Here is a 26344-nt window from a genome sequence, read left to right on the forward strand (position 1 = left end):
ACACACACACACACACACACACACACACTCGAGCGCAGGGCGGCTGGCTCCGTACCAACCATCTGCTGCCGAGGACAGGAGCCTTCCACTCTCCAGTGGTGATGTACGGTGTCGGGCTGCTGCTCGCCACCTCGCCCGGCGAGTCACCACTTCATCATATAGCGGGTCAGACCCCGACGCTGATCTGCTTTCTGTTCCTTTTGTGGGGCGGAATGAACCTTTAACGTTAATATTATATTAGTTTTGATTGTTTTTTTAGTTGATTAGGGGTTTCTAAGGGCACATCAGTGGATCGCTATGGCAACGGCAGCCCTTCTGTAGGTATGGGACGATATGGAAATTTCACACTGGATAAAATACCTGCGATATTATCCTGTTATCATAAAAATGTGCTTATCTGGAGTCCCAGAATGAAACATCTACACGATTTACATTCCTGCATCAAGTCCCCGATCTTAGCATCAACTTCCCCGAACTCTTAACGCAGCCAGGTGGTGATTTATTTAGTTTCCACCTTAACAGATCACTCCTATTGACTCCAGGCCTGCGTTTAATCTCGGGCCATCTGCAAGTGAATTGCTAAGCGCTGTTTATTCCTTCCAACTAATGGGCATCTATGCCTCAGAGAGACTGTCAGGCAAGCCTCTCCTCCCCATTGACATCTTGATAAGTGGAAAATTGGGCCTGGAAATGGAGCCGGAGAAGGTTTACGGAGTCTCTCCTCCACCTCCCGCATAATTGCAGCCTCAAAACCGGCCCGTAATTAATCTTTGAGAAAACTTGTCAAATTATTAATAGGGCCCTTAAGTGATGGCCCTGAAAGGAGGCCAGTGTTCGGAGGCGGGGGAGAGGGAGCGGGAGCTTGTGGAGGGGCTGTTTACTGTGAAAACACGAGGGGGGGGGTCCACGACTCCACGTGTCAAGGCTCTCCACACATGAAGGAGTTAAAGGGAATGAGAGCTCAGACTCCAAACTCCAAATGTCATCGGGTATGAAGTGAGCTGCTCTGTGGAGGGTTGAAGGTCCCGATCGGACTGTCACCCATGGGTGTGAGCTCAGAGTGGGTGTCAGAGGGTTGGCCACGCCCCCAATTTAAGCCTAATGGAAATAAAAGAATACGTTCAATTAAATAATACATTGTCTTTTCTTGCCTTTTATAAGCCATAAGATGATTTTGTGTAAATGTAACAACTCACACTCATAATGCACTCTATAATCAATTTCATATCACGCTCTATTATATTAGAAGCATGGAAACTAGGGGGGGGTAAAAATATCGATACGGCAATATATCGCAATACTTTGCCGCCCAATAGAATATTGATTTTTCAACTCCAAAGATCGATTAAAAAAAAAAAAGATTCATGTTTAGACATGTTGTGAATGCAGTACTTTATCCGTTTTCAATTTAATTTGAATATTTATTCCAGTGAATTTCATGGGAATGAATAAAATGGAGAGGCTGTTTTGAATGAAATAGTTTTGACTCAATTTGTCCTCTGATCAATATCATCTGATGTACATATACAGGTACTTGTGTTTTCAAATTTATTGATATCGCAATATCGTGATATCGTGACAGGTATCGCATCATGACCAAAGTATCGTGATATGTATCGTGACCAAAGTATTGTGATATGTATCGTATCGTGACCAAAGTATTGTGATACATATCGTATCGTGACCAAAGTATTGTGATATGCATCGTATCGTGACCAAAGTATCGTGATATGTATCGTATCGTGACCAAAGTATCATGATTTGTATCGTATCGTGACCAAAGTATCATGATACGTATCGTATCGTGACCAAAGTATCATGATTCGTATCGTATCGTGACCAAAGTATCATGATTCGTATCGTATCGTGAGGTTTTAGCCAATATTCACCCCTAATGGGAACTAGTTACATGCTTGAGCAAGGTTCTGCTTTTTGACTGGTTTTTAACTTCCGCTATATTATTCTTCTTGACCAGGAAGTTATTCCTATAACTATAAGAGCTCTTATAGCTCTGTTTCTTCTTCATGAAGTCATTTTGATCTCGGCTCATGTTCTAGCAGTTGTTTGGGGACTTGAACATATGCTCTGGCTGCGGTCGGGAACAGGACACAACCTGGACGTCCACTTATGCGTCACGTGACTCCCGCAGATTAACGAGCGGCTGGGATATGATTCCTCAACGGGCGGACCAGGTGGCATCCAGAGGAGAGGGTCAATATTTGCTGACGTTGCGCTTGCACCAGTGTGTGTGTGTGTGTGTGTAGTATTAAGCGTTGTTCCAGGGAGGAATAAATGGTGCAGAAGTCAAACAAAACGTAAAAAAAAATGTCTGTTTGTTGTTCAGTCTGGGTGTAACTGCTGCCTTTGAGCAAGGCGGGGTGAGGTGGGTGTCGGGTATTCGTGCTGCTGCCGCTAAAATGTCCTTTTAGGTGGATTTGTTGCACGTGTACATTTTGAATAATAATCATGTTTTGTTGTTATTGTAACTGAACATTTTTTTTCACAAATCAGATTGTTTTTGAGCCTATTTTTGGGATTTGTTTCGCCTCACAGGAAAAAAAAGGTGTGTGTTGGTGTGTGTGCAGCCTTGTGGAAGCTCCACAGACAGGTATGTGTCCTGGAAGCCTTCCTGTGTGTGCGATCGATGCCCCCGAGGGCCCGTTTGTAGTGACTCTTGAATGAAGGAGGCGTGTGTGTAAATGCGAATGCCAAGAAAAAAGAAAAAGCGGAACACACAGCCATTCTGTTCGTCCACAAACGCTGCGTTCGCTGCCCACTTGAAAGCAGTGCGCTGCCTTGTGCCAAAGAGATTACATATTTCCTCACTCAGTGCCAGAGGGGTTAAGAGGCTGGCGTGTGTGAATAGGTTCATTTTGTTTTTTAAATCATATTTATACACTTTTAATTAAAGAAATCATTTGCAGGAACTTTAAAGGGATAGTTCGGCTTTTTTAGGGCTTTTTTTGCTGAGATCTAGGCGAGGACAGCGATACATTATTCTTTTTTATTACATAAGCATCTGATCTGTTCATATCTATATTTCCATCTGGTACATTTCCATCCTGATGTTATCCCGTGTGATATCAGACCACAAACATTCTCTTTCCAGGAAGTCTTTGAGCCGGACCGCTGGTCAGTCGTCCCAGCATGCAACTCCCATCAAAACCATACATATTCTTACATGAGATCCAACCCCTCAAGATCAAACAAGCACATTTTCTTCAATGTCCAACTCTCTTTTATGTGACTTGCTCGCTGGTCTGAGCACACATGCTTTCTTGGCGAAGGCAAGCTGTTGGCTATCAGCAGAAACACCCACACACCGGAAGAGCACGGTGGACACACACTTCACCAGCTTTAACACACACACACACACTCGGCCGTAGCCAGGCAGCCGAGGCCTTCAGATATTCCGTTGACAGAGATTATCAGGTTGCCTTTCTCTCCCCCGTGACATGAGTTTACTCTGGGACCCCGGCGAGGCTCCACCTGGCCAGGACGTGGGCGAGAGACTCCCAGATAGAGCGAGAGAATGAGCCGGGGCCTCATAAAGGGAAATGTTTGCAAACCGGAAGGGAGTTATGTAAATGGGTCAGTCATTAAGGCCCTCTGAAAGAGAGGAGGCCAGATTGGGGCCAGGGGCAGGCGGGTAGGCAAGTAGGGAACATAAACCCATTATGTGAATAGGCTTCTCTGTTCAACCTAAGCTCCTCTTTCATTTACCTTTTTTTCCTCTTTTTACAGTCTTTACTTAAAGGCTAATATCAGCAATAGAAGTACACTTGGCCAAATATCTTAAAGCAGTTTTTTCCCCGCAGAAAAAGAAAATCGGCTTTTAATTGAGTCAGTAGAACTCCTGTCAGATTGTTCTTCAGTGTGCCTTTTTGTTACTATGGTTTTTTTCAGACTTATGATCAAGATGACGCACTTTAAACATTTCTGTGAAATGCACAGGACACACATTGCTTTTGTGGCTGCGGTCGTCGAGCCAGTTCTGGCAGCTCACCGTTGTCAGCAACATGAAAAGGAGACGGGTGGGGGGGCAACATCCTGTGTCTAATGTGACACCTATCAAAACCTGGTGTATAATTTACACAGGAAGGGAAACGCAGCATCTGAGCCCCGGCAGGAGACAGCTTGTAGCTCCGAGGGGTTTCACAGTGAATCGAGTCGAGGTCCTGAGTGAGGTCATCGGTCCTGAGTGAGGTCATCGCTCCAGATTTATGCACCAGGACCATTGTTTTCCTGTTTTCCTGTTTTCCTGTTTGCCAAAATGGATTTGGTCGTAATTCAACCAAACAGAAGGTGGCACTGTTGTTCATTCATAAGGTGCAGAGGGAACAGCCTGATGCTTTTTTTTTTGTTATTTTTGATTTTTTCAATAAAGATTGATGAGATCGATGGAAGGCACTTCACCTTTAAGATCTCCAAACCTCAACACAAAGTGGTTTTACTCACCAGCTCTCATCGGTGAGAGGAACGTGAGCGAACAGTGCCTCCTTGTGGTGAAACTGCAGAGATCACTGACAACACCCCCTCCCATTTAAATGTCCTAATGTTTGCATGCAGAAATAAGATGAAGTTGATCAACATTATACTTAATAAAATCTTTTTTTAAATGCAATTAATGGATTTTTTTCCTACTATTGTTCCAGATACTAGTAGTGATTCATGTTTCTGTTTATGTTGGGCTGCTTGTCTACTTGGTACAGTCCTTAAGCAGACAGAGAGCCACTTAATGTCCCGGTGATTCCTCTGCGTCTGACCAGCGGTGTGTTCTCCCATAAAACCACGCTTTTAGCCGTTAACGTGTGCAGCTGTGTAAGGAGGGCCTAGTTAATGGCCCGAGGCACTGGGCTGTGTGGACGCATTGATCTCAGAGAGGGCAAAAAAAAGCAGCTAGAGAGCCCCTGGCTCATATCTATCAAGCCTCTCTAAGCGAGACGGCTGATTTTGGATCAGCGGTTAGGTCACAGCGCCGTTTAAACTTCAATACATCGAGTAAAAAGGGGTCACAAATCTCCACCGTACCACCGCTGACTTTTTAGATCATAAAAACAAAATGTCACACCGTCGATGAAAGCGGAGCGATCTACTCAAAGAGGTGTTAAATCAATATTTGAGAAGACTTTTATATTTTACAGATAAAATATAAAGATGTCCTCGAGGAGTAGGAGCCATTCGACTTAAATGATCCCACTCTGGTGCTGCACATCCACACTTAAACAATATGAATGATGCCTCATGCATAACGTCGAGGAGCCCCTGAAGGACTTTTCAGATTATTCACCCTTTTTTTTAATATTAAAAAATGATCTTATTTTGCTGGAAATGAGGCCAAAAATGACCCGTGAGTGTGCTGAAGTGTGGTCATAAATTGAATGGATGAGCTTCCTCATAATGAAACTTCACCAGTGTGATCTTACAAGCAGAATGGCTCCATCTAGTGGCCATTATGGGTACAAACAGCAGCAATGAGCTAAATGTGGAGCAGGTTTGCCATTTTTAGCATATTAATTAGCATAAAGTACAGTTAAGGTATCATTAGTGTGAATTTAAACCAAATTAATCCTTCCTGTAATGTGCAACCCCGCCACTAGATGCCGCCAAATCCTACACAGTGTGCCTTTTTAGTGCAAAACAGTAAAAAAAAAACACCAGAAATCCAATGTGAAACTTAACCGGCAGGCTGTTGAACTTTATTGGCATCGATGCAAGAAATCACCAGTTAATTTAATTCCAGTTACAATAAACGCATAACAAGACGTCACATCTTGGACAAACAAACAAACAAAAACAACAAAAAAAGAGTAGTTGTTTGGCTGCAGTCTCATTTCTTTCTTCATTTATTTACAAAGAAATGTCATTGGATCAGGTGGATTTCATGCAGCAGAGCTTTTCATTTGTTGATATTGCTGAAAGTTGCAAAAGAGCAAAGTAGAAGAATAAAAGCTTTTAAAAAAAATTGGGCAATACTTAAGTCGTCACAGTTTAGGCGAAACGCAATGAAATACACACAATAATATTTATTTTTTCTGAAAAATAAAAAGTGCAAAAGGCAGATTATTTATTTGGGATGATTAAGAATTCCAGTTCTCGGATGGCTAAGATAAGGGTGTTTATTTTCTCCTCACGTTTGTTTGTTTTCTCCGTCCACCACATCACGATTCACAAATCATACTGTACAGTTCTTCAAAGTGCAAATATTATGAATTGGCATAAGCTGGTATATACATTTCATTTTACGGAGGACAAAAATAATCAAAAAGAGAAAAGCAGGTGGTTTTTTTTTGTCCAGTCAGGCTCCATTTCACACACGTCACACTGGACAGCATCGCCGATACCGTCGCTGTTGCATGGCAACGGTTACATCACCGGAAGGAAATTAGAATCCAATAATCCAAAATCACAGAGAGGGTTCTCCAAATCATGCAAAACATGCAAAACCGGTCACATTGTAGTAGCTTTTATTGCATGTTCCTCTGATTTACTGGTAATTCAAATCATTTTGTTGGCACACACACACACATACACACACACACACACACTTTGCAGTGTGTTCAATGAGCACCTGAACCACCACCAACCACAGAACCTGATCTGGAATCCGACTACTCAACCACGATCACGAGACAAACTACTGGAGCTCGTTACCCACAACTACGTTGCATAATCTTTTATTCCAAAGAGCTTCACTCAAGCCAAAAACAAAACAAAACATCATCAGTTCCACTCGCACGGCGCCGAAGCAGGAGCTGCCTTCGAGGACCCTCCGTGTTTTACCATCTGAACCCCGCAAAGGAAACGTGTGTTGTGATTTTGGTAGTTAGGCGGATGCTTTTCATTTTTCTTTGATTCAAACAGATCAAATGGAGCCCTCATCCTCCCTAAAAACGTCATGATTGATGAATACTTTACTGCATAGGTCAGGTCGGCGTGACCGCTTATCATTCGAAGGCAAAGCTCGGAAAATAAAGCAATTTTGGAGATCTTTTTTTACGTAAATACGCACGTTTTATCCTCTTTTTTTTCCTTTCGTTCGAGACTTTCCTGTTTAGGTTAAATGTAATGGATTGGTTGCGTAAAAAGAATAAAAATGGACATTAGGAATCAGCTTCTATTAATAGCTGTTGCTTGTCTGAAGGTGTTTGTTTTGAAGACACTAAACGCATCAGGGTCTTTGATATGTAAACTGCTTCCTCATACGCGCAGATGAAAATCTTCCGGGTTGTTTTAAGGGGCCGAGAGTTGTTCCAAGGATGGGCAGCTGAAGTGCAAAAATGCTACGTCGCGGTTCCAGTAAGACTCGTGGAAAAACACCCTGAACTTGTGGAATGTGGAACGCTAAGACTCCGAGATACAGTAGATCGGGACGACGCACTCTTAACTTGACCTTTGTCGCAAAAGCTGGAGGGGAGATTTGAATATCGGAAGTAAGTTCTGTTTTTAAATTTCCTCATTCAGAAGCTGATAACACTGATTGCACAGGGGAAGCGACATCATCGCAAACAAGACTAACCTTTAGTGTTCTCCGACATTTAAGACTCAAATAGTTCCGTTGTGCTTTCATTTAACGACAATTAGACGTCGCATTTTAATCGGCTGAATTCCCCCCCCCCGTTAACTCCAGGTTATGCATCTCTTGAGAGACGCGACACATACGTGGGATTTCAAACTGCGTTAAGAGCTTTGAATCAAAGGGAAATGAAAAAACAAAAAAAACGAAGCCAGGAAAAAGAGATCTGATCATCAAAGCCGTATTTTTTTTTCTTTCTCCTCGGCCCCCTTTTTCGGCAGTTCAGAGCCGCGATGCTTTTAATGAGAACACTTCCTCCCTACGTCTCCTTGGTTCCGTCCCCGTCTCCTCTCTTCGCTGCGAGGCTCGTCGCTCAGGTCATTCGAGGGGAAGGGGTGGAACTTTACATCGGAAAGGAATGGCGACGCGGCGGGGAACTGTGGATCAAAATCACCATTAGTGCATACGGCGACGGCGTGCTTTTTTCCATTCATTTCGTTTTCAGAAGAGATTTTACTTTAGTAGAGGAAGAAGAGGCGCGTTCGATGAGACGTGGCCATGTTCTCGGACATGTTGCGGACTTTAAGGTAGTTGACGAAGCCCCTGAAGAACAGCAGGAGACCTGAGGAGGGGAAGCAGACATCCACGCTTGAGAATCGGCAAAAATAATAATAATAATACGACTTTAAATAAAACAACACACTCACCGAGCAACAGGAAGATCCACCAGAGCCAGTATTGACCGTTGAAGTAGCCGGTGAAGTAGTCGGAGAACTGGAGACGGAGATCACCACGTTAACGATTTGTTAAATCACGATTCAATACAAGAGGAAATAACATCTGTGATCTGTGGACATACCCTGACGATGAGAATCCACTTGATGAGGGAGAGGCCGAAGCCGCAGATGGCTCCGTAGCGTCCCGCGATGGTATTGGTCAGACAGAAGGACAGGCAGAACCCGATCCAGTTAAACAGAAAGGCCACTAGGGGGACGGAGACGGAAGACGCTTCGTTATTTAGCTTTACGACAACAAACGGAGTTGAATCTGAGACTCTTGGAGGAGTGGGAATACATACTGAAAAAGGCCAACATGAAGATCCCATCGTTCCCGACTCGAAGCTGGTCGGCGTCGCTGAAATCGTCTCTGGGAGGGAATTCATCGTCCTGGAAACACATCCGATTGTTTTAAAAACACTCCGAAACGGACACACCTAATGCATTAAGTCAACAGATGAGTTACCAAACAGGTCTGAACAGCATATTTCTGTTGGGTGGAGTAGCTTTGAGGTTAAGACAATAGGGATGCAACAATAGCCGTGTTTAATAATAATTTTTAATTACGAGGTACGTGTCGAACTGGGAATTTTGTGTTCCTTAATGGACATGTACGTAAAAGAATAGGAACCACAATCCCATAGGATGGAGAGGGGAGCTTGTTTCCTCACCCGCGGCATCACATCCACAGTGGAGGTAGCCATGGCGGCCGCTTTGGCCTTCTCCGCTTCGTCATACGTGGGCAGCGAGGTGGCGACGCTGTAGGGCGGCGGGACTGGGAAGTCACTTCGGTAACTGGTCTCTGTGGGAGAAAGACGGAGAAATGAGACGTTGCAAAGGAAAGAAACGGATGCTTAGCAGCTGCCAATTATGTGGTGTTTCCGTCATGGAAATCCGACGCTGACTCATGAGTTAAGACCATCCAGAAGTTGCCACAAAACTGCGGCGGTTGCTATTTTTGGAAGCACCCACATTTTGAATCTTGAGTTGTGGCGAACTAGGAAGGAAAGTAATCGTCTACATACCGGGTGCTGCAGTTGCTCCCAGCTCGATGGAGGCGTAAGGAGGTGGAGGTGCCTCCGCCTCCCCCTCAGACCTAGATTCCGACGCCGCCGCAGCGCAAGCCCCCAGGACGGCTTCGGCCTGGTTCTGGTTCTGGTCCTGGCTGGACGTGCTAACCTGGGCCGCCGCGGAAGTACTCGGCTGCTCGCTGGCGGAGGCCTCCGAAGAGTCGTCCTCATTGTGCAGCTGGAGGAGAGGATGACACGGCGGTTAGAGCGGATCAGCTGATCAGCGGCCCCGGGGGGTGTTCAAACACTCAGTTTCTCAACCTGGCGTCAACCTCGTCTTTCCTGCCAGGTTGTTTGGCTTTTTTTAAAGCTGCCATAAAATCCAGCCATTGTTATTTGAGCCTCAAGTCGGACACTGCTTTCTGTTTGCAGCGCCAGCATCAAGTTGTTATTATGTAACTAAATGAGCTTTGCACAGGCTCTTTTTGTTTGTCAGCGCAAAGGGTTGGCCAGCGTCCCCCCCTTCTTTATTCATTTCCCTTTTTTATTGATATTTTCAAGCTGAATGAGTGGGTCGACGTGCACTTCATCTTAGTATATGATCCATTTCATATTCTGTAATTACCTCTTTATATAGTAGCTTGTACTGGTCGTGGCAGGGTTTATTCCTATATTACATTCAGATTGCTTCCTACAAAAGGCTGTAAATCAGCTCTCCCTGACATCTTCACTGTTTACTCCTTCCACTGTATCAGATGGATTTAATTTACTGCTTCGCTTCGAAGAAAAAAAAAAGTACGGGGTGGCTTTTATTGTGAAGCCGCCGCCGACTTAACGACAGAGGATTAAAACTTTAACTGCTATTTGGAAGCATGAACATATGTCTGTGGTTGCGTTTTGCCCTCTGCAGAATGTCGGACACCGTGAGCACAGAGACATGAGACGACATCGCTGTGTCAATAGAGGGAGGTCTCTGGGGAAAGTGATACGCATGTAATCAGTTAACGAGCGGCCCCCGCGACACCATTTTTGCCAGACCAAACAGCCACACATCTGAAATTACAGAGGGGCGATGGGAACATGACGGCTACAGAATCCAGGGTGTGATTCCTCTTCAGCTCCCAAGGTGCCCTTGAGGAACTTTATTTGTTTTTAATGCTATAATATCAGCAGCACATATAATGTTGTGGCTATCCACTTGTATCGCAGCCTTGAGGATAAAACTGAGAGTACATAGCGCTCATAAGCAAACGGTATGTCAATGTGGTTGAGCAAGTTCCGCTGGTTCACAGCCGTAAAACATGTGTGTGTGTGTGTGTGTGTGTGTGTGTGTGTGTGTGTGTGTGTGTGAAGGGGATAAGTGACGGCTGTTGGAGGAGATTTCTAGAACACAGTGTCCAGATTACCAGGAAATAACATTGATCTTCTTGCGTTGACATAGCAGTCATCATAAGTCTTGAGTTTTAATAATCAAGTTCCTCTAAATCATTTATGCCATCTAACATTTTCCATGAAGCAATGGCGGAATTCTTGTTGTGGTAAACCACCACCGCAGATAGGGAAACACCCCGTGGAAAAACAGCTGACACGCCGATCTAAGACAGACTGATCTGGACCGAAAGTGACTAATAATGTGAGAACTCGCTTCACTTCTGGCATTTTATGAAAAGATAATGATAATTAAAAGGAATTCTCTTCATCCCCGTGCAGATAAACCTCCTTGAACGCAAACAGATTCTTGTGAAACACAAATGAGCAGCTGACGACTGGCTAGGAATCAAGGACAAGCATACCACACACACAACACACACACACACACACACACAAACAGGGGATTACATAAAATCTTAACAACATAGCCACAAACCCATGCAAGCTGCTCATTCAGAGCATCATTCCACCTTATTGCAGAGATTTACACATTATTTCGGAAAATTACGATGAAAAGAAAACCACAATCCTGGCTCTCGTGTCGTTATTCTACAGTAATGTTACCTACAAACAACCTGTGATAATCAAGAGTTGATTGTGTGTTACTCCTGTATAACACACTAATTATTTTTACAGATTATCTTTGGGATTATCAAAACAGAACCACCTCAGGTTTCAGAGCACAAAGAGGACTTTATCAGAATCTCTCCACTGTTATTAATCTACACGCACTTTAATGCTGATTAACACAAATATGCACACTGTGAGGTTGCCAGGTCCACGTTGCTTTTGACGAGTACTGGGAACTATTTTTTCCATTAATAAATCACTGAATGTAGTAATAAGAGACATAATAATTGTGTATTAGTGTCATTACCTTCACATGACTCCCATTAGCCCTTTGGACTTGAATACGTAACCAGGGTGTTTGCTAATACCACGAAGTTACGTGCCTCAAAACAAAGTATACGTTACCTAAAAATACTAGCTAGCTAATAAGTCGCTATTATTTTCACGTTTTCAGTCGTCTGCCTTCACAAATGTTCCTAGTTAACAAGTAATTGTACAAAACAGAAGGTGTATTTACTGTGTAAACACAGTTTATAAAGGACGTTAACTTTCAAGGCCTACGAGGTTAATCTTGGCTGACAAGCTAACGTTAGCCTAGCCGACGCGGAAGTGCTTCAGAGGCTAACTGTCATAACAAAACCATTCGAGGGTTTAAATGAAGCCAAAACACACCAGGGGGGACCATTCCGGAAGAAAACTAGCAACGTTTGCTTCCCTGTCTTAATATTGTAGTAATAACATAATTATTGTTGTTATTATGCTTGAAGTAGCAGCGCTTTAATTCCAGTGAGGCCTTGTTTCCTCTAACAGGCAGGCCGAGTAATCGCTCGTGTTTTGATCGCACCCGTCCGCACTCACCACTTGGTATCGGCTTGCTGGGTCCATCCCGATGAGGTTCAGCCGGCGGGCGAGCCAGCCGAGGAAAGCAGAGGGGGGGGATCTACGCTGTCGTCGCTCCTCAATTAGTTGTACGGCTTACACGTCTCTCGACCAACAACACGGGGCGATGACAGAAATGGCTGCAACCCCCAGCGCACTCGCTTAGAAAAACAGCGTTGTTGCTGAAACGTTGGCCAACTGCTCCTGTAATATGATACTTCCTTTCAAGCATTTCAAAATAAAATGTATAGAAATTAAATGTAGTGTGTAAAGTTATAGTTCATAAATTAGTAATAACAAGGACCTCTGACTTCAAAATTTAGTCAATAGCACAACGGTATTATCTGCTAACTATGTTTGAAATGTAAAAAGCACTCATTATGCAGAATGGCTTCTTTAACAGTGTTGTTTTTTTAAATTATAAAATAATAGATTATTACTGATTTGTTAATACGCCGCATGGGCAGCCGTTTTTAACTAATCAATGTACTTTTGCTGAGTTTAATTCATAATATTGTGTCATATTTTACAGGACTATGATAAGTAAAATCTAGTCGGTAATTACATGTCGTAACATTCAGTGTTATAATATGGAGTATTATTTATCTCCTACCACACTCAAGCATTCATAACAATACGTCATTGTAAAATGCGGTACATAAGTCTAAATGGAAATACTAAAGTACCTTATTGTTGAAATTAGTAAATGTACTTGCCTTTTTAATCAGAATGAATGGCCAAGTGAGTTTGAACACATATAGATAGATATCATTTATACAATTATTTATTTCTCCTTCTAATCAAAAGGTGTAGCTGGCTTTAAGATGATAACCTGTTACTTATAATTATTTTTGAAGCGCTAAGAACTATTTTTGGGCGGATTAAGATGTTTTATTTTGAAGGTCAAATCCCCGTATATCCGATTTTTGTCCGACTCCGGCTAACTTTGTTCACGGATTTCCACGGAGGGAGCAGGCGTGATGACGCACATGCACACACAGTCCGTGGATAAATGGGCCACTGGGTGGCGCCAAAGCCCGCTTTCACCACTGAACCGCCACAAAGCTGCTGTTGTTGTGACGTTTCAAATCATTAAGATCATATGATTCTTTAGCTTTTAGATGCACAGACATGTTGACATCTTATATACACATATATTGATGTCACGTTCTGAAGTTTACTGTTATGCGTTCTTGCCTCTGGTCTAATCCTGGATCAGCATTTCAGTGGCTCAGCACAATAGGCTGAAAGTTTCAAGGATAAATCACAAAGAGGTTCAGAAATGGACAGTTCAGGTTCACAAGGCCTGTGTAATAATACAACAATATAAAGTGCATAGAGGACAGTTTGAAGGCGAACGCTGCTGTGATGTATTACTCATCTTTTCACAATCCTCATTTTTGAACCCCAGTGACCCCGTTGACCTGCTGTATTCCTCGCAAGATGCTGATAAATGGCTTTTGAAAGAACTCCCACAGGGGAATCCTTCCACTCCCATCTGCCCGATCCATCCCGTTCCACTTCCCGGTCCCTCCGTTTGCCTAAAAAGCCGGGGTAAAGCCCACCCTAAACGGGGCGAACGATGAAAACACAGCGAGGTATCGATTAAAAGGCTCTTCTTGAATTAAATATTAATCCCGTTGGCTAAGAAGGGGGATTACTGTAGCACATGGATCAGTTAAGCAGCTCATGCTGAGACGGAGAGGGAAGTAGAGGGCGAAAGGGGTGATGCAGAACAAAAAGACGGGTGCATCATGAAGTGTTTTATCCTTTAACAGCGTTAAGGATTAAGATGTAGCGCTGTGTGTCATGCAGAGGACCTGAAGTTGCCCCAATTTTAGAGCCCATGATGGCACTTTAGCACATCCATCACTTACCAGAACACACACACACCAAGCAATCAGGATGTTGTTACTTGGCAACCTGATTTCAAGGTAAATAGATGCCGTGGAAAGGGGTTACATAAAGAAACGCTCATTGTTATGCCGTGAAAGGCTTGGCTATTGACTGGAGGTGAGCGTTTTGTGAGACATCTGGTTGTCTTGCAATATCAGCTATATCAGCACTGAAGACAATATGGAAGTGTTGCTTAATAGAGAGGCTAAGCCCCTCCCCTTCCGGTGTCCCTTTTTATGGATTCATGAATTACACACATGATGTGGGTCAATTTAGAAAAAAAGGAAGAAAGAAATGCGACTTTTGGTCTTATACTTTAACAATTGGACTTTCTTGATGTGTAAAATCATCATTTACATTATCTGGGATGAAAGAAACAATAGTTTTGTCTCTTTCCGATGACTGGCTTTCTACGAGGATGGAGCCGTAATTGAAAAGTGCAAGTAAGCGGAAACCCCATCCCTGAGATTGGCCCCTCGCACAGCCCAAACATGAAGTAATTAAACGTGTAATTACGTCGTCTATGACTCCATCGACACAGGCCAAATAACATGTCTCTGAAATAACCGTCGGTATGAGATGCGAGCGGCTGCTAATTAGCCAGAAACGTGAAAAACGGTGAGCATTAATCACGCGTACACGCCTCCCGGTGTCTGCAGCCCGAGTGTGTGGGTGTGTGATCTGTTTAGGGGGTGCATGCGTCACTGCAGGCGCTCTCAGCAGCCAGCAGAGGGCGGGAAACACAAGGTTATCCTTTAATAGGCTCATGCAGGTTAATGTTTGTTGATTTGAGTCAAAAATGGGCATTAAATTGGTCAGAAATGATATTTTTTCCCATATTCAGAGGGAGAAGGAAAAACCGACGTGTTAACCTTTAAAGACAAAGATGCTTTTGTCTCCTCTCCCTCTCTGGCAGCCGCCGCTCACTCTGATCACAATGAGCCGAGGGAGCAGAAGGGCTCCTGTCGCGGGGAGAGAGAACAAATGGCTGATAATGTCTGAACACAGGAAATGGGAACGTGCACTCCAAAAAAACGCCCGGCGTCGCCAGCGATATCATCTCGTATTCTGTCTAAAACCCCACAAGAGCCTGTTAATGTCCTCCACTCAATATAATTCATGATATTATGTGAGATACTGATGAACTGAGAGAATGTGGAGTTTGAAATAGTCCTTTTGGTAGAAGTTCAACGTCTGTACGGGCCTAATGTGCACCCATTACGTGTATTGTTCAGCGTTCTTGACCAGGAAATGGATGCATTAGAGGAACAAATGATACTTTGATGAATTTTTAAAATTATATTATATTTATACAGCCTCAAAGCAATGAGGAGAAGCCTAGAATAAACAACAAAATAAGTGAGTGAGTCATCAGAGTAGTAATTGCTATAGTAACAATAATGACATATGACTACTACTAATGATAACAGCAGCAGTAGATATAATATAATGATTATAATAATAGAGCAGCTTATTAAATAATAGAAATGTAAGTAAAAAGTAAAAAAAAAAGAAGTAAAAAAAACAGCAAAAGTGGGTGTCGAGCTGGCAGCAAAAGGTGATTAAAGTCATATTGCTAACCAGTCATGATCTGTTGTTAATATTTAAAAAAAATATTGAGCATAGCAGCTTAAAAAAAAACTCAAAAGGGCAATATATCCCTCTGATAAAGTCTTAAAAAATAGAAAAATATCAGCTGTTCATAATAGTGACAGTGAACTTTAAGACGTGGGATACATGGATAATAATAATAATAATAATGGCGTGCAAGTTCACACGTTTAATATTCGCCGGATGACGTTGTAGTAAATCAAACACCCTGACACGGCTGTTACCGTGGAGACAGAACAACTCCAGATGTTCAATTAAACACAGCATTCATTTGTCTTCTACTCTGAAGTGAAAAAAAACAAAGCAAAACTGTGGTCAACATTCTCTTTAATCTATTTCCAAAGATCTTTTTTTTTTTTATTCCTAATCATTATTGCAGTGAGCAGATGTGACTCAAGATATGAGATATGTTTCTGGGTCAAACATGATAGGCCGTGTGATTCCCTGTAGTGTGGGACACGTGGGGGAATAGTCCTTTAAATGTTTAATGATTCAGGGAAAGAATCCAAGAAAAGTTGATCCTCCGGGGACTGATTGTAGGAAGGGTGAGCCCTGTACAGTACGGCCTTGTTTGCCAGGAAGCCTTTCAAAATAAAAGATGCAGGAGGGTAATGAGCGTCGATGATGGAGCCAACGAGACAGTAAAAAAGACAAGTAGGCTGCTGCCTCTGTTGTGTATCACTGAGTTCATGAAACAGAAAGGCATCATCAAAAAGCACATGGAAGAGTCAATGTATTCCCCCCGGTCTCCGAGACCGCCTTTTGATGCACTTTTTTTCTTTCTTTCCCTCTCTCTCTCTCTCTCTCCATCCTCCCGTTCTCCCTCCCACTCCATCGCTCGCCATGCTGCTGATGAATTAAAAGAAAGTGTGTCAGCTGGCAGGCGGGGAGGGGAGGGGAGAGAGAAAGAAAGACAGAAGACATCAGAAAGAATTCATTCAGTGATCCCCCCCCCCCCCCCCCCCCCCCTCCCCTTCCCGATAAGAAACACATGTATGGCGTCCTCGCCGCCTCGTGAGTTGATTTGGGTCACCTTCCGTCCAGAAACAATGTCTCATCAGAACAAGTTGTCCCCGGTAACCACGGGGTGCCTCGCTTTCAAACAAGCAGCACTAAACACAGCTACTGTATGGAGGAAGGCCCCGGCTGTGGATGATGCTGTTGCTATGCAACCGTTGAGGGCTTGTTTGGGGCTCTGTAAGTTTGTTCTTATCTCGCAGCGGTTGATGCTCTGATTGCCACAACAATCTCGGGTTATACAACAGAATGATTTAATGATTATAAAAAATAAGAGGGGGACCAGAAAAGTTTTTAACTTCTTCCTATCCCTTTATTATTTCATGAGTCATGTATTTATCGCTTAGGATCCTGAGGATCCCATTTGCTTGTTTTACTTTTTTTTTTTTGCTTTCCTTTTTACTGCTCATTTGCATAATTTCGTTTGTATTATTTTTTTTTTACCATGTTCAATAAAGATAAAAAAAAAAATCTAGTATTAGTAGCATGAGTAAATATCTAACGTGGCCCTTAAATACCATATTCCATTTTTTTTTTGAGGATACAAGAAGATCGGAAACCCAATCAGTGGCCAGAATAGGGAGACTACAGGGAGTATAGTATAGTATAGTATAGTAAGAATAGGATGCTCCCGTGATGACAACAGGATATGGAGGTCTTTAGTGCCCTTGCATAATTTGCAATATGAAGTCGAAACTAACCTGATCAAATTAATTTAATATTTAAAAAAATGGGAAACTTGCTTCGGAGTGTGTGAAAAGGCAGCTTCAAAGCTGGGAAAGTAAATTTAGAAAAGAAAGTTACTGAAGTATTTTGTCGTAGTTCATACGGTTCACTTCAATGGGACGATATGAAATTGTCATATGATAATTTTCATGGGCAAAATAACTGCAAATTCACAATATTATCATTAAAAAACTCTTTAAATGGAACTACAATCAAATCATCTGAGATAAGATGATCATGATTTGTGAGAGATTATGTCTTGAAGTGAATATGGAGGAATTTTATGGTTATTATTATGTATCTTAATGAGTCATCAGCATGTTAGCGCTTCCATTGTGAGCATGCTGATGTTAGCATCACAGCCCCACAGGTGGCTCTCGTTTTAACACTATTTATATTGCTTGTTGGAGCAATATGTTGTGTGCGACCCCACCCCCCCACCCCTCCCACTGGAGCAATGTAAAGCAATCTAATCCCTCTTAATTCTTGACGGGGGGGAAACAAAAAAATAAATAACGCTAATTAATAATTAATATTCTTTTTTTCGCTGCTCTTTTATGAAAGCAATAAGTCATTTACCCCAGTGCTCCTGCAGGTCGTGCATAACAATGCCTCTCGCCAGTTCAGCCTTCGGAGCCTCATTTCCTGCAAATGAACGACGATGATTTGTGCACACTTTTGACAAGAATCATCACCCTTAATATCCGAGCGTCGCCATAACTCTGATTTTATTACACGGAGCCAGATCCTTTGCAAGTTAATGACGTCGAGCCCAGAAGCTGTGCCCTTGTTATCGCCTATTTTTCTGTACTTTTCCACGTTCGGCTCGTCGATAAGATCAAATCGAGAGAGCGGATGCTGCTTGTACGCTGTTGTCTTTTTGCTCTGATAACCTTTGGTTGACTTTAGCTTTACGGCCCTCGCGAGCGTGTTTCATTGGTGACTTGGCATCTCGTCCACCTTAGGTCGTCGATCAACATCCTCCAACGACTCTCTTGAGAAAAAAGCCAGGACTGTACGCTTAAATAAACTGAAACCCTTCATTTATTCATCCTAAAATATGGCACGGTAGAGGTTGTTTTTCCAACACAGCTGACACAGTTGACGTGTAGGAGTGTGTTTCTATTTCTTGTTTTTTCCTCTCAAAACTGAGCACAGCGATGATCTGGGGACCCGATGTGCTAGAAACCGTTTGACAGCAGAAGGAGATGCGCATCTGTACTTTGGGTTCTTTGAATTCGGTACAGAGGCAAGAGGAAGTTAGGCAGGTACAGCCGGATAAACAACCGGGATCTGCTTTACCCCCTTTTCCCTGAACCTTTCGTCGTTATCAAACTGCCTAAAGAGTCTCCAAGTATGTTCTCAACAACAAACTGCTGAACAACAGTATTATTTCATGATTAGTTTAATGATAAACTGTGCAATATATCTTGGGGTTAGAACCCTTATATACATGATAAAGGAAAGAGATTAAAAATCTATCATTTACCCCGAGGGACTCATATAGGCTATTGTGGAAAGGTTGGGGGGGAGACGGAAAGCAAAGCTCAGCGTTTTTTTAAGTCATTATGCATAAATAGAGGTATATATAGTGTATCTGGGCCTTTTTAACTTCCCATAAGTGTCAAATATGCATTTGTTTCTCCACTTCTCAAGGTTACCTCTTAATACAGCACAATGAGACTTGCTAAAAGAACCACAGAGCCAGAGAACAGCTGGCAACATCCCTGCAAAAGTCTGTCGCCAGTTACGTCAAATCCAATTTTAACACTAATCGAGACCATTCAAAATGAAAAAAGGAGCAACGCACTGTTTATTTGTGTGCGATTGAACTTGCTCAACTATCTGCGACAAACACATAACACCAAAAAAAGCTGATTCAGGCTATTTATACAAGGTAAGCAGTGGGATAATGTGTGAAAATTGGATTTGTGAGAGGTGTTCCCATTGGGAGATTAGAAAAATGTTTTGCTTTCCCTTGATAAATGTCATTATTTAGCTTCCAGCCGGTTGTACATCTTTAGACCTTCTGTCAGCTCATGCTTCTTGTCAGTGGGACTCTGCTGACAGCAGCACCGTTTCAATTTGTTTGATTCATCGCCTCCGCTCTGAACTCCCTCTTCAGCCGTTGCTGGATCTGTTTGGAAACATGTTTTACCGGTGTCACCCACGGTTAGAGTAAAAACCCACTACGATTGCTCCCAGTCGTATTTACCGATGTTTCCACAAGAAACGACATTATGCAGACGATCTCATCCTTAAGGGATACCTTTGATCGGATTACGTGTAGGACGTCGGTCCTTGTAGTTAATGAAATGCAATGTATTAGTTACCTTGTGTGCAGATGTGATATTTTACCTTGCTGAGCATCCTGTAAGCTGATCTAACAAATAACAGCCGCAATTACGTTAGAGAGCTTCTTTTTTTTATGTGCTGTCCTGCATCGATCAAAGATGGTTCTGTGTGGGTTCCTTCTAATGGCCTAATTATAATCATTAGCTGTGAAACAGGATGCCCTTTTTGTAAATACTCATTACACTCTGGGCTCTACATGTACAGTGTATGCAGACTTTTTAATAGAGTCTCATGCTCGCAATACCAAATACACAGGTACAATGTATATAATTTATTCAATGGTTTAACATGATAATCTATTGAAAAAGGAAGAGAAACATACAGAGATATACAGTATAAATCTAAGCCTAAATACATTTTGTGGCAGCACAGAACATTTCACATTCCATTATGGGACCAAGGCCATACAACACCTGAAGTCTTAGATGACTTTTTTTTTTTTTTGTTACTTTTTTTCCTTTTATTGTAGGCTCACATGGCATATTGTCATCTCTAAAATGCGCAGTTGGCAGCTCCCATGAGTGAGTTTGCAAAATATCTTTTTTTTATGGTTTTGTTTTTTTTAAATCTTACCAAGTTACGAATCGTAATTGCATGCATGATAAACAAGTATCGAGAAGTACCGTCTCTTTCGCTTTTTCAACCGCACTGTGTGGTTCGGTTATTCAAATAATGACTCATACAATGACCTGCTGCAGAAACATGACCCGAAAGTAATCGTTTGAAACCAAAAGTGAACCATTCAGCCAGGAAATACATGTTTCAGTGTTCTAGAAAGCTTTACACATTTTTTGATTTGTAAGAATTTCCAGCTCAGGACTAACTGGTTCCTTAACAACCTTGAGTTTATGAAATCGTCGCAGTGTGCTTAAGTCAAGACATCCTTTTTTTTTCTGCGTGTTCAGATAGAAACGACTTTCAGTGGCAGAGCAGTTGCATACAAAATCTACGGAAAGACACGATTTTGACACGAAAAAAACGTATCCGTACGAGCTGAACATGTTTCCCGAAAAACATTGCGCGCATCCCCACGGCTTCGTGAATCTGTCTTATGAACGTACATAAAGGGGAAGTAACAGAAAGAATTTCAGTGTTTCTGTTAGCTAACTAGCTTACTGTTAGCTTAAGTTGGGACGTTATCTGTATGAGCTGAAAATATTTCCCAAAAAACATTGCGCGCATCCCCACGGCTTCGTGAATCTGTTTTATGAACGTACATAAAGGGGAAGTAACAGAAAGAATATCAGTGTTTCCGTTAGCTAGCTAGCTTACTGCTAGCTTAAGTTGGGACGTTAGCCGGGGCGAATAAACACAAATTTGTACACGAGGTGAAAACGAATTCCTTTCGGGAAATGTTTTGGTTGATTAAACGCAATGTTATCTCATTTATAATTGGATTAGATAATAGTCCTGTCTACACAGTAGAAAACAGGACAGGAAACCAGCAAGAAACTCGGGGGAGGGTCAACAAATCGGGGTCCTCTTTTGTGCAGCAACAATCCAAGTACAATACATTCAGTTATTCTTAGTCATATCAATCCATCTGTACACATCAAACTTTACATTTCCTTTACTTAAATCGATTTTGTCAAGTTCCCCCCACACACGTATTCTCGCACATGCACAGTGTATGTTCGTCACGTATCGATGACACATTTACATCGGCGTCCGTGAGTCGGTGAGTAATTGATTGCCCTGCGACCTTCGATGGAATGGCACAGTTTATCAAAAAAGAGCGGGACGGGGGAGCTATTTTTATCCACAAAACTATTACACGTTGACATTTGTCCATACTCGAGCAAGCAGCACAGAAAATAAATGGTCTCTTCGTATCCGATTCCCCATCTCGAGCACGCACACATGCGTTTGCCTTCTCGATACGACCGGGCGTGTTACATTCCGATGGAGAAATGATGACCATGGCTCATTATCCTCTCCCTGAAGAATGGACCTGATACATTCAGCGCTAGTATGTGCTTATTAGTCGACCGAACATACGAGTCTAGAGTGGATTTCAACGTGGTCGGATGTTTCCAGAACTGCCCACAATTGCTTGAAACTGACCTGTTGGGGTTTTTTTGTTGTTTTTTTTGCACTAAATAATCTGACAATTAATAGCCAGTATGACAATCACAAAATGCTCTGATCATTTTCATTTTGGGTCGTACACACGAGTATATATATATACATTTATGTATATACACACCTATGTACTTATGTACAAAGAAATGGGTTTCATTCCGTCACTCTATCATCACAACGTTGTTGAGCAAAAAAAAAAAACACGTTAGGAAACTCAAATGAATACCTGAAGACACAGAGTACAAAAATATCATCATATTTCGTGGGTTGAAGTAACCGTGTCGCCCGAAAAAGGCCCTTGGCAGTTGTTTTTAAATTAAAGTAAGACAGTTTTTTTAGAGGACGTTTGATCAATCTGTGTGCAATTCTGTCGCGTTGTCACAATGGCAGTTTTGTTCATATTTGTGCTTTTCGTTCCGTTACCCAAAAAAAAGGATAATTCAGTGACACTCGTCAAATAGCAAAAGATTCACAACCTGAGTCGCAATCATCCTGAACGGAGGACAAAATCCTCAACTTGAAACGATGTTTGGGTAAAAAGGTTTAACCAGATCAACGCATGACGCGGTTAATAACAAGTATACTGTATAATATTTGTGCTATAAACAAATACACATCAACTTCTGTAAAGTTATGACATAATCCAAGGCAAAAAAGGAGTCATTAGTTTCCCACTATGGTTGATCATTACATGCATTAATAGTGCATAGGGTACCAGTCAAACATACATTAGTTTGTTTCATGGATTTTTTAGAAATTGCCTGCATTTATCTGACCACCTGTGTAGTATAAAGTTTTCATAATTGTAATTTTTTTTTTGATTAGAAAAATGCATTAACTATTATTTTGTTGCTTTTTTTTTTGCAAATACTGTATTATTTGTTCAGTTGCTGGCTTTGTATCTCTCTATTTACACATTACTGAGAGGGCAAATGTTGGGAAATGACTGTCACAAGTCCCAATTACAGTACATACGTTAGAAAATAAAAAGACCATGGTACTAAGGATTCAAAGACTGCAAATATAAAAACAATTTCTTCAAGAACTTGGTCCAAAACTCAGTAGTCTTTTTTTTTTTTGTCTTTAAGTGTTGCAGTCTTTAACTCGACAGATTCCATCATGTATAAAAGCAACAGAAAAAAAAGGAAGAAAAACGAAACAAAAAAAAAAATCAAACAAAACGACAAGGAACATCTCAACAAAACAGTCCAATCAGACATAGTAGAGCCAGTAGACGAGGTTGAACAGTGAGAAAACGGAAGGGAAGATGATCCGTGACCAGCGGTCGATGGCGTTCACATCCGTCAGGTCGGGGATTTTGATTTTCAGCTGCGAGGACCGCCTCCGCAGGCGGCTGCGTTTCAGCTGGGCGGCCCGGTCCAGGGAGGCCTTGCTGGCGGAGCGCGGGCCGATCCCGCCGCTCTGCTTGCGGTACTGGATGTGCGACGAGGCCGTGCTGTCCAGCTGCACCATGGACTGAGAGTTCCTAATGTCCGCCAAGCTGGTGGTGATCTCGCCGCCCCCCACCTCGTTGTGGATCTCCAGGGTGGTGAGCAGGATGTTGCCGTGGCCGTGCGTTTCCGCCTGGACGGAGGGAAGGAATGAGAACGCTAATGAACAACATGATTGGCAAATGAATGGAACACTTGAAGTGGTAAGGCACTTCCTCTCAGCGCATTGTGCATTCAAGACCATGAAATGTGGATGTCATCGTGGAAGGACTACGGGGGTACTGAACCCGGAGACTCCAAAGGACCACAAATACTGGCAACCAGTTACAAATAGACACAAAATCTACAGAGAGATGCAAAATGACTACAAACGGATGCTAAATTATGACCAAGAGACATGAAACAAGCATGCATGTAGTCTGGGCCTTTTACCCGCCTGTACCAGGGGCCCATTGTCTCATAATCCAACCATGTCTCCATAGCAACGCTCTGTCTTTGTTCCTGACTCAATCGATAGTCGTATGACACCTATTGAAGAGTAAATTGTGATTGTGGGGGGTCACGCGAAATCCTTTTTTGGGTGGAAAAGGCAACATTGTCCTGTGGACGTCCCTTCTGAAGCATGTGATGACCAGTCTGAAGCGATAGAAGCCCACAAACATGCCACATGCAGAAACAACCCAACAATAAGAGCAATCACATGCAAATGTAGCAAACTGTAGAAGTCCCATATTTGTTGCATAGGTCAAAGGGGTTCTTGTCTCGGGTCTAATATTAGCTTCACCTTTGAAAGCAGCGATGTATAACTCCGCTACTGTTATACAACGATATATCATTTGCTATTCAATTTCTGTTTTCAGAACACTTGAGGGCAATTTCCAGATCATAAAAGACACCCTTGCATTTATGTAGCAAACATGTGGGACCTCTTCAGTGTGTGAGAAACCTTTTTAATGATGAGTTCAATGGAGAGAAAAACAAAAGGAGATACAAACAGCATGCGTTCAGGATGACCTCTGAAAGGAGAAATCTGAAAACACCGCTTTGAAGAAGTCAAAGTCAAGACGGATGCTCCCGAGAATATGGCAATGTCATGAAAATGTCTGCTGTCGCTTGACTCATTCCATGGATGACGGGGGGAACTATTTTTTTTTGCATCGCAGCAAAAAGACAATTAAAAAACATCCATGTCGGTTGATGGCGATGGCGGAGTTTGACTTATTGAAGAGTCTCACTGAATAAACAACTCACCGAGCGTGAGTGGCGAAGACCTTTAACCTGATTGGACCGCTTTAGGGACGCGGTCCTACTACCTGCCTCCTGAGGAGAGGAGAATATTCAGCCACATTCGGGGAACAAATACCTGGAAATTTGTAATTTCTCTTTTTAACCCAACATATTTTTGCCCACTGAAGCCTCCGTCGTGGATGGATGCCTATGAATAATTTGGAAAATGTGACACAGTTAAATTATGCAGAACAGTTGTCCCTTTTTGCTGCTTCTGCTATCAAATCTGACAAAACAGTTATTTGGAGTGTCAAGGCTGTTGGGAGGAAGAAGAGGAATTTTTGAGACTCCTATCTACATTCTTGAGGCACTTTCTGTGGAAATAACCAAATATCCATTCATTTATTGATTTAGTTCTTCTTCAATCCACTCATAATTTGAGCTCACCCTTGCGGCGTCATATTTGGCCGCCCTCTCGTTGTTGGCCTTCTCCGCCTTCTCCGCCAGCTTCTTCTGCATCTGAGGCCCCCTCCCGAAGAAGATGTAGTTGACGAAGGCGTACTCCAGCAGGGCCAGGAAGACCATGACGAAGCAGCCCATCAGGTACATGTCGATGGCCTTGACGTACGGGATCTTGGGCAGCGTCTCCCTCAAGTGGGTGTTGATGGTGGTCATGGTCAGCACCGTGGTGATCCCTGAGATGGAGGAGGAAGACATTTTGATAATTCTCCTGTCATTCTGAGCAGATGCTTCACTCTCCTCGGTAACCTCAAGGTCACGTCGAAGAACAACTGCCAATTGATGCCTTTGCGTTACTATAGAAACAAGGGTATTTGATCTTATTTTTATAACACACACAAGCTGTGAAGCTCTGCCTCATTGTAATTCAAAAGACTGCCTCGAAAAACTCCAACTGGCCCTTTGGTCATCAAGCAGAAATAACTCATTAGAATAGCGGTGCATGTATCTGCCTCCCCCCCCCAAGCTCCGGGTAACCTTAACCACCAGGGATACAGTGGGGTGGTTGTTTGATGTCACCCAGTAAAGGCACCTTCAGCACGGTTTCAGCACGACAGGAAATGAGATTCATAGAAAACACACGGACTGAATTCGCCGAGAGCACAATGCTCAACACAACGAGATACTATGAAGCTAGCAAATACAGAAACACGCGATATAAAACCAAAAATCACGCAAGCCCCTCCCCCGACCGATGTTTGACGCAAATGGAGCCTATCAGTAGCCTTTTTGGAGTGTTTGTGTGTCGCGTGGGTCATAAAGTACAGTGGAGAGAGAAGGAACAGTGATGGGGGGGAGGGAGCAGGATAAGGTCAATCTAGCCCTTAGCGTGATTTATTGGCACGTTACAAGGCTAACACCAGTCATGTGTGTGTGTGTGTGTGTTACATACGTACGTGCACATGCTTCGTGTCTCTGCCCTTATTGGATGATACAATCTCTAGTTTTCTTTTCTTGCTCTTTATAGGTGTTGCCATCACTCTCTGTCCTTCCTCCATTCATCCCTCTCTCCTTCTCCCATCTCTCTTTTCCTCCCTCACTCCCTGTACGGACAATTTAATCAAGGGGCCATGCGCCCATGGGCCTCCCCTCCTTTTTCATCACGCCGCTGCGCTCTCCGGGGAGAAATATGGTTTTATAGGGTCTCTCTCGCTCCCAGTCTTCGTTTTTCTGCCTGTCTCGTCCTATTGTCCATGGCTACCCCCACCCCCCCCACCCCCCTCTCCATCTTCATGTACCCTATATGTCCTTTTTCCTCCTGATCTCACCATCATTTAG

At 42.7% G+C, this 26344-nt stretch overlaps 2 protein-coding genes across 4 annotated transcripts in view; both read right to left on the minus strand.

Annotated features, from left to right (window-relative positions):
* Positions 1-6118: 6118 nt before the first annotated feature.
* ndfip2 (Nedd4 family interacting protein 2) lies at positions 6119-12365 on the minus strand. The gene is made up of 8 exons (XM_084004456.1): positions 12162-12365; positions 9318-9540; positions 8964-9094; positions 8595-8682; positions 8376-8500; positions 8224-8290; positions 8034-8138; positions 6119-7953 (listed from the first exon to the last, which is right to left on the minus strand). The coding sequence occupies exons 1-7, from the start codon at positions 12186-12188 to the stop codon at positions 8035-8037; spliced, it is 765 nt and encodes a 254-aa protein (XP_083860582.1). The 5' UTR covers positions 12189-12365; the 3' UTR covers positions 6119-7953; position 8034.
* Positions 12366-21182: 8817 nt separating this feature from the next.
* LOC311010151 (gamma-aminobutyric acid receptor subunit beta-3-like) overlaps positions 21183-26344 on the minus strand; it is a 38002-nt gene continuing 32840 nt past the window's right edge. For 2 of the 3 annotated variants that reach the window (XM_084004694.1, XM_084004696.1), the window contains 3 exons: positions 24995-25242; positions 24572-24640; positions 21183-23453 (listed from right to left, as the gene is read on the minus strand). In XM_084004694.1, the coding sequence (XP_083860820.1) occupies positions 23082-23453; positions 24572-24640; positions 24995-25242 (689 nt within the window). In that variant the 3' untranslated portion in view covers positions 21183-23081. The remainder of the gene's footprint in view (positions 23454-24571; positions 24641-24994; positions 25243-26344) is intronic. The other variant, XM_084004695.1, reaches the window with a different exon arrangement.

This window comes from Eutrigla gurnardus, assembly GCF_963514095.1.
Source record: "Eutrigla gurnardus genome assembly, chromosome: 24".
Taxonomy (NCBI): domain Eukaryota; kingdom Metazoa; phylum Chordata; class Actinopteri; order Perciformes; family Triglidae; genus Eutrigla; species Eutrigla gurnardus.

Excerpts from the sequence above, each read along its gene's own strand:
- ndfip2 (XM_084004456.1), bottom strand. The coding sequence starts at position 12,188 with ATGGACCCAGCAAGCCGATACCAAGTG. Across the intron at positions 9,095-9,317 it reads GGGAGCAACTGCAGCACCCG|AGACCAGTTACCGAAGTGAC; the intron begins GTATGTAGACGA and ends TTTCTCCCACAG. Across the intron at positions 8,139-8,223 it reads GTGGATCTTCCTGTTGCTCG|GTCTCCTGCTGTTCTTCAGG; the intron begins GTGAGTGTGTTG and ends TCCCCTCCTCAG.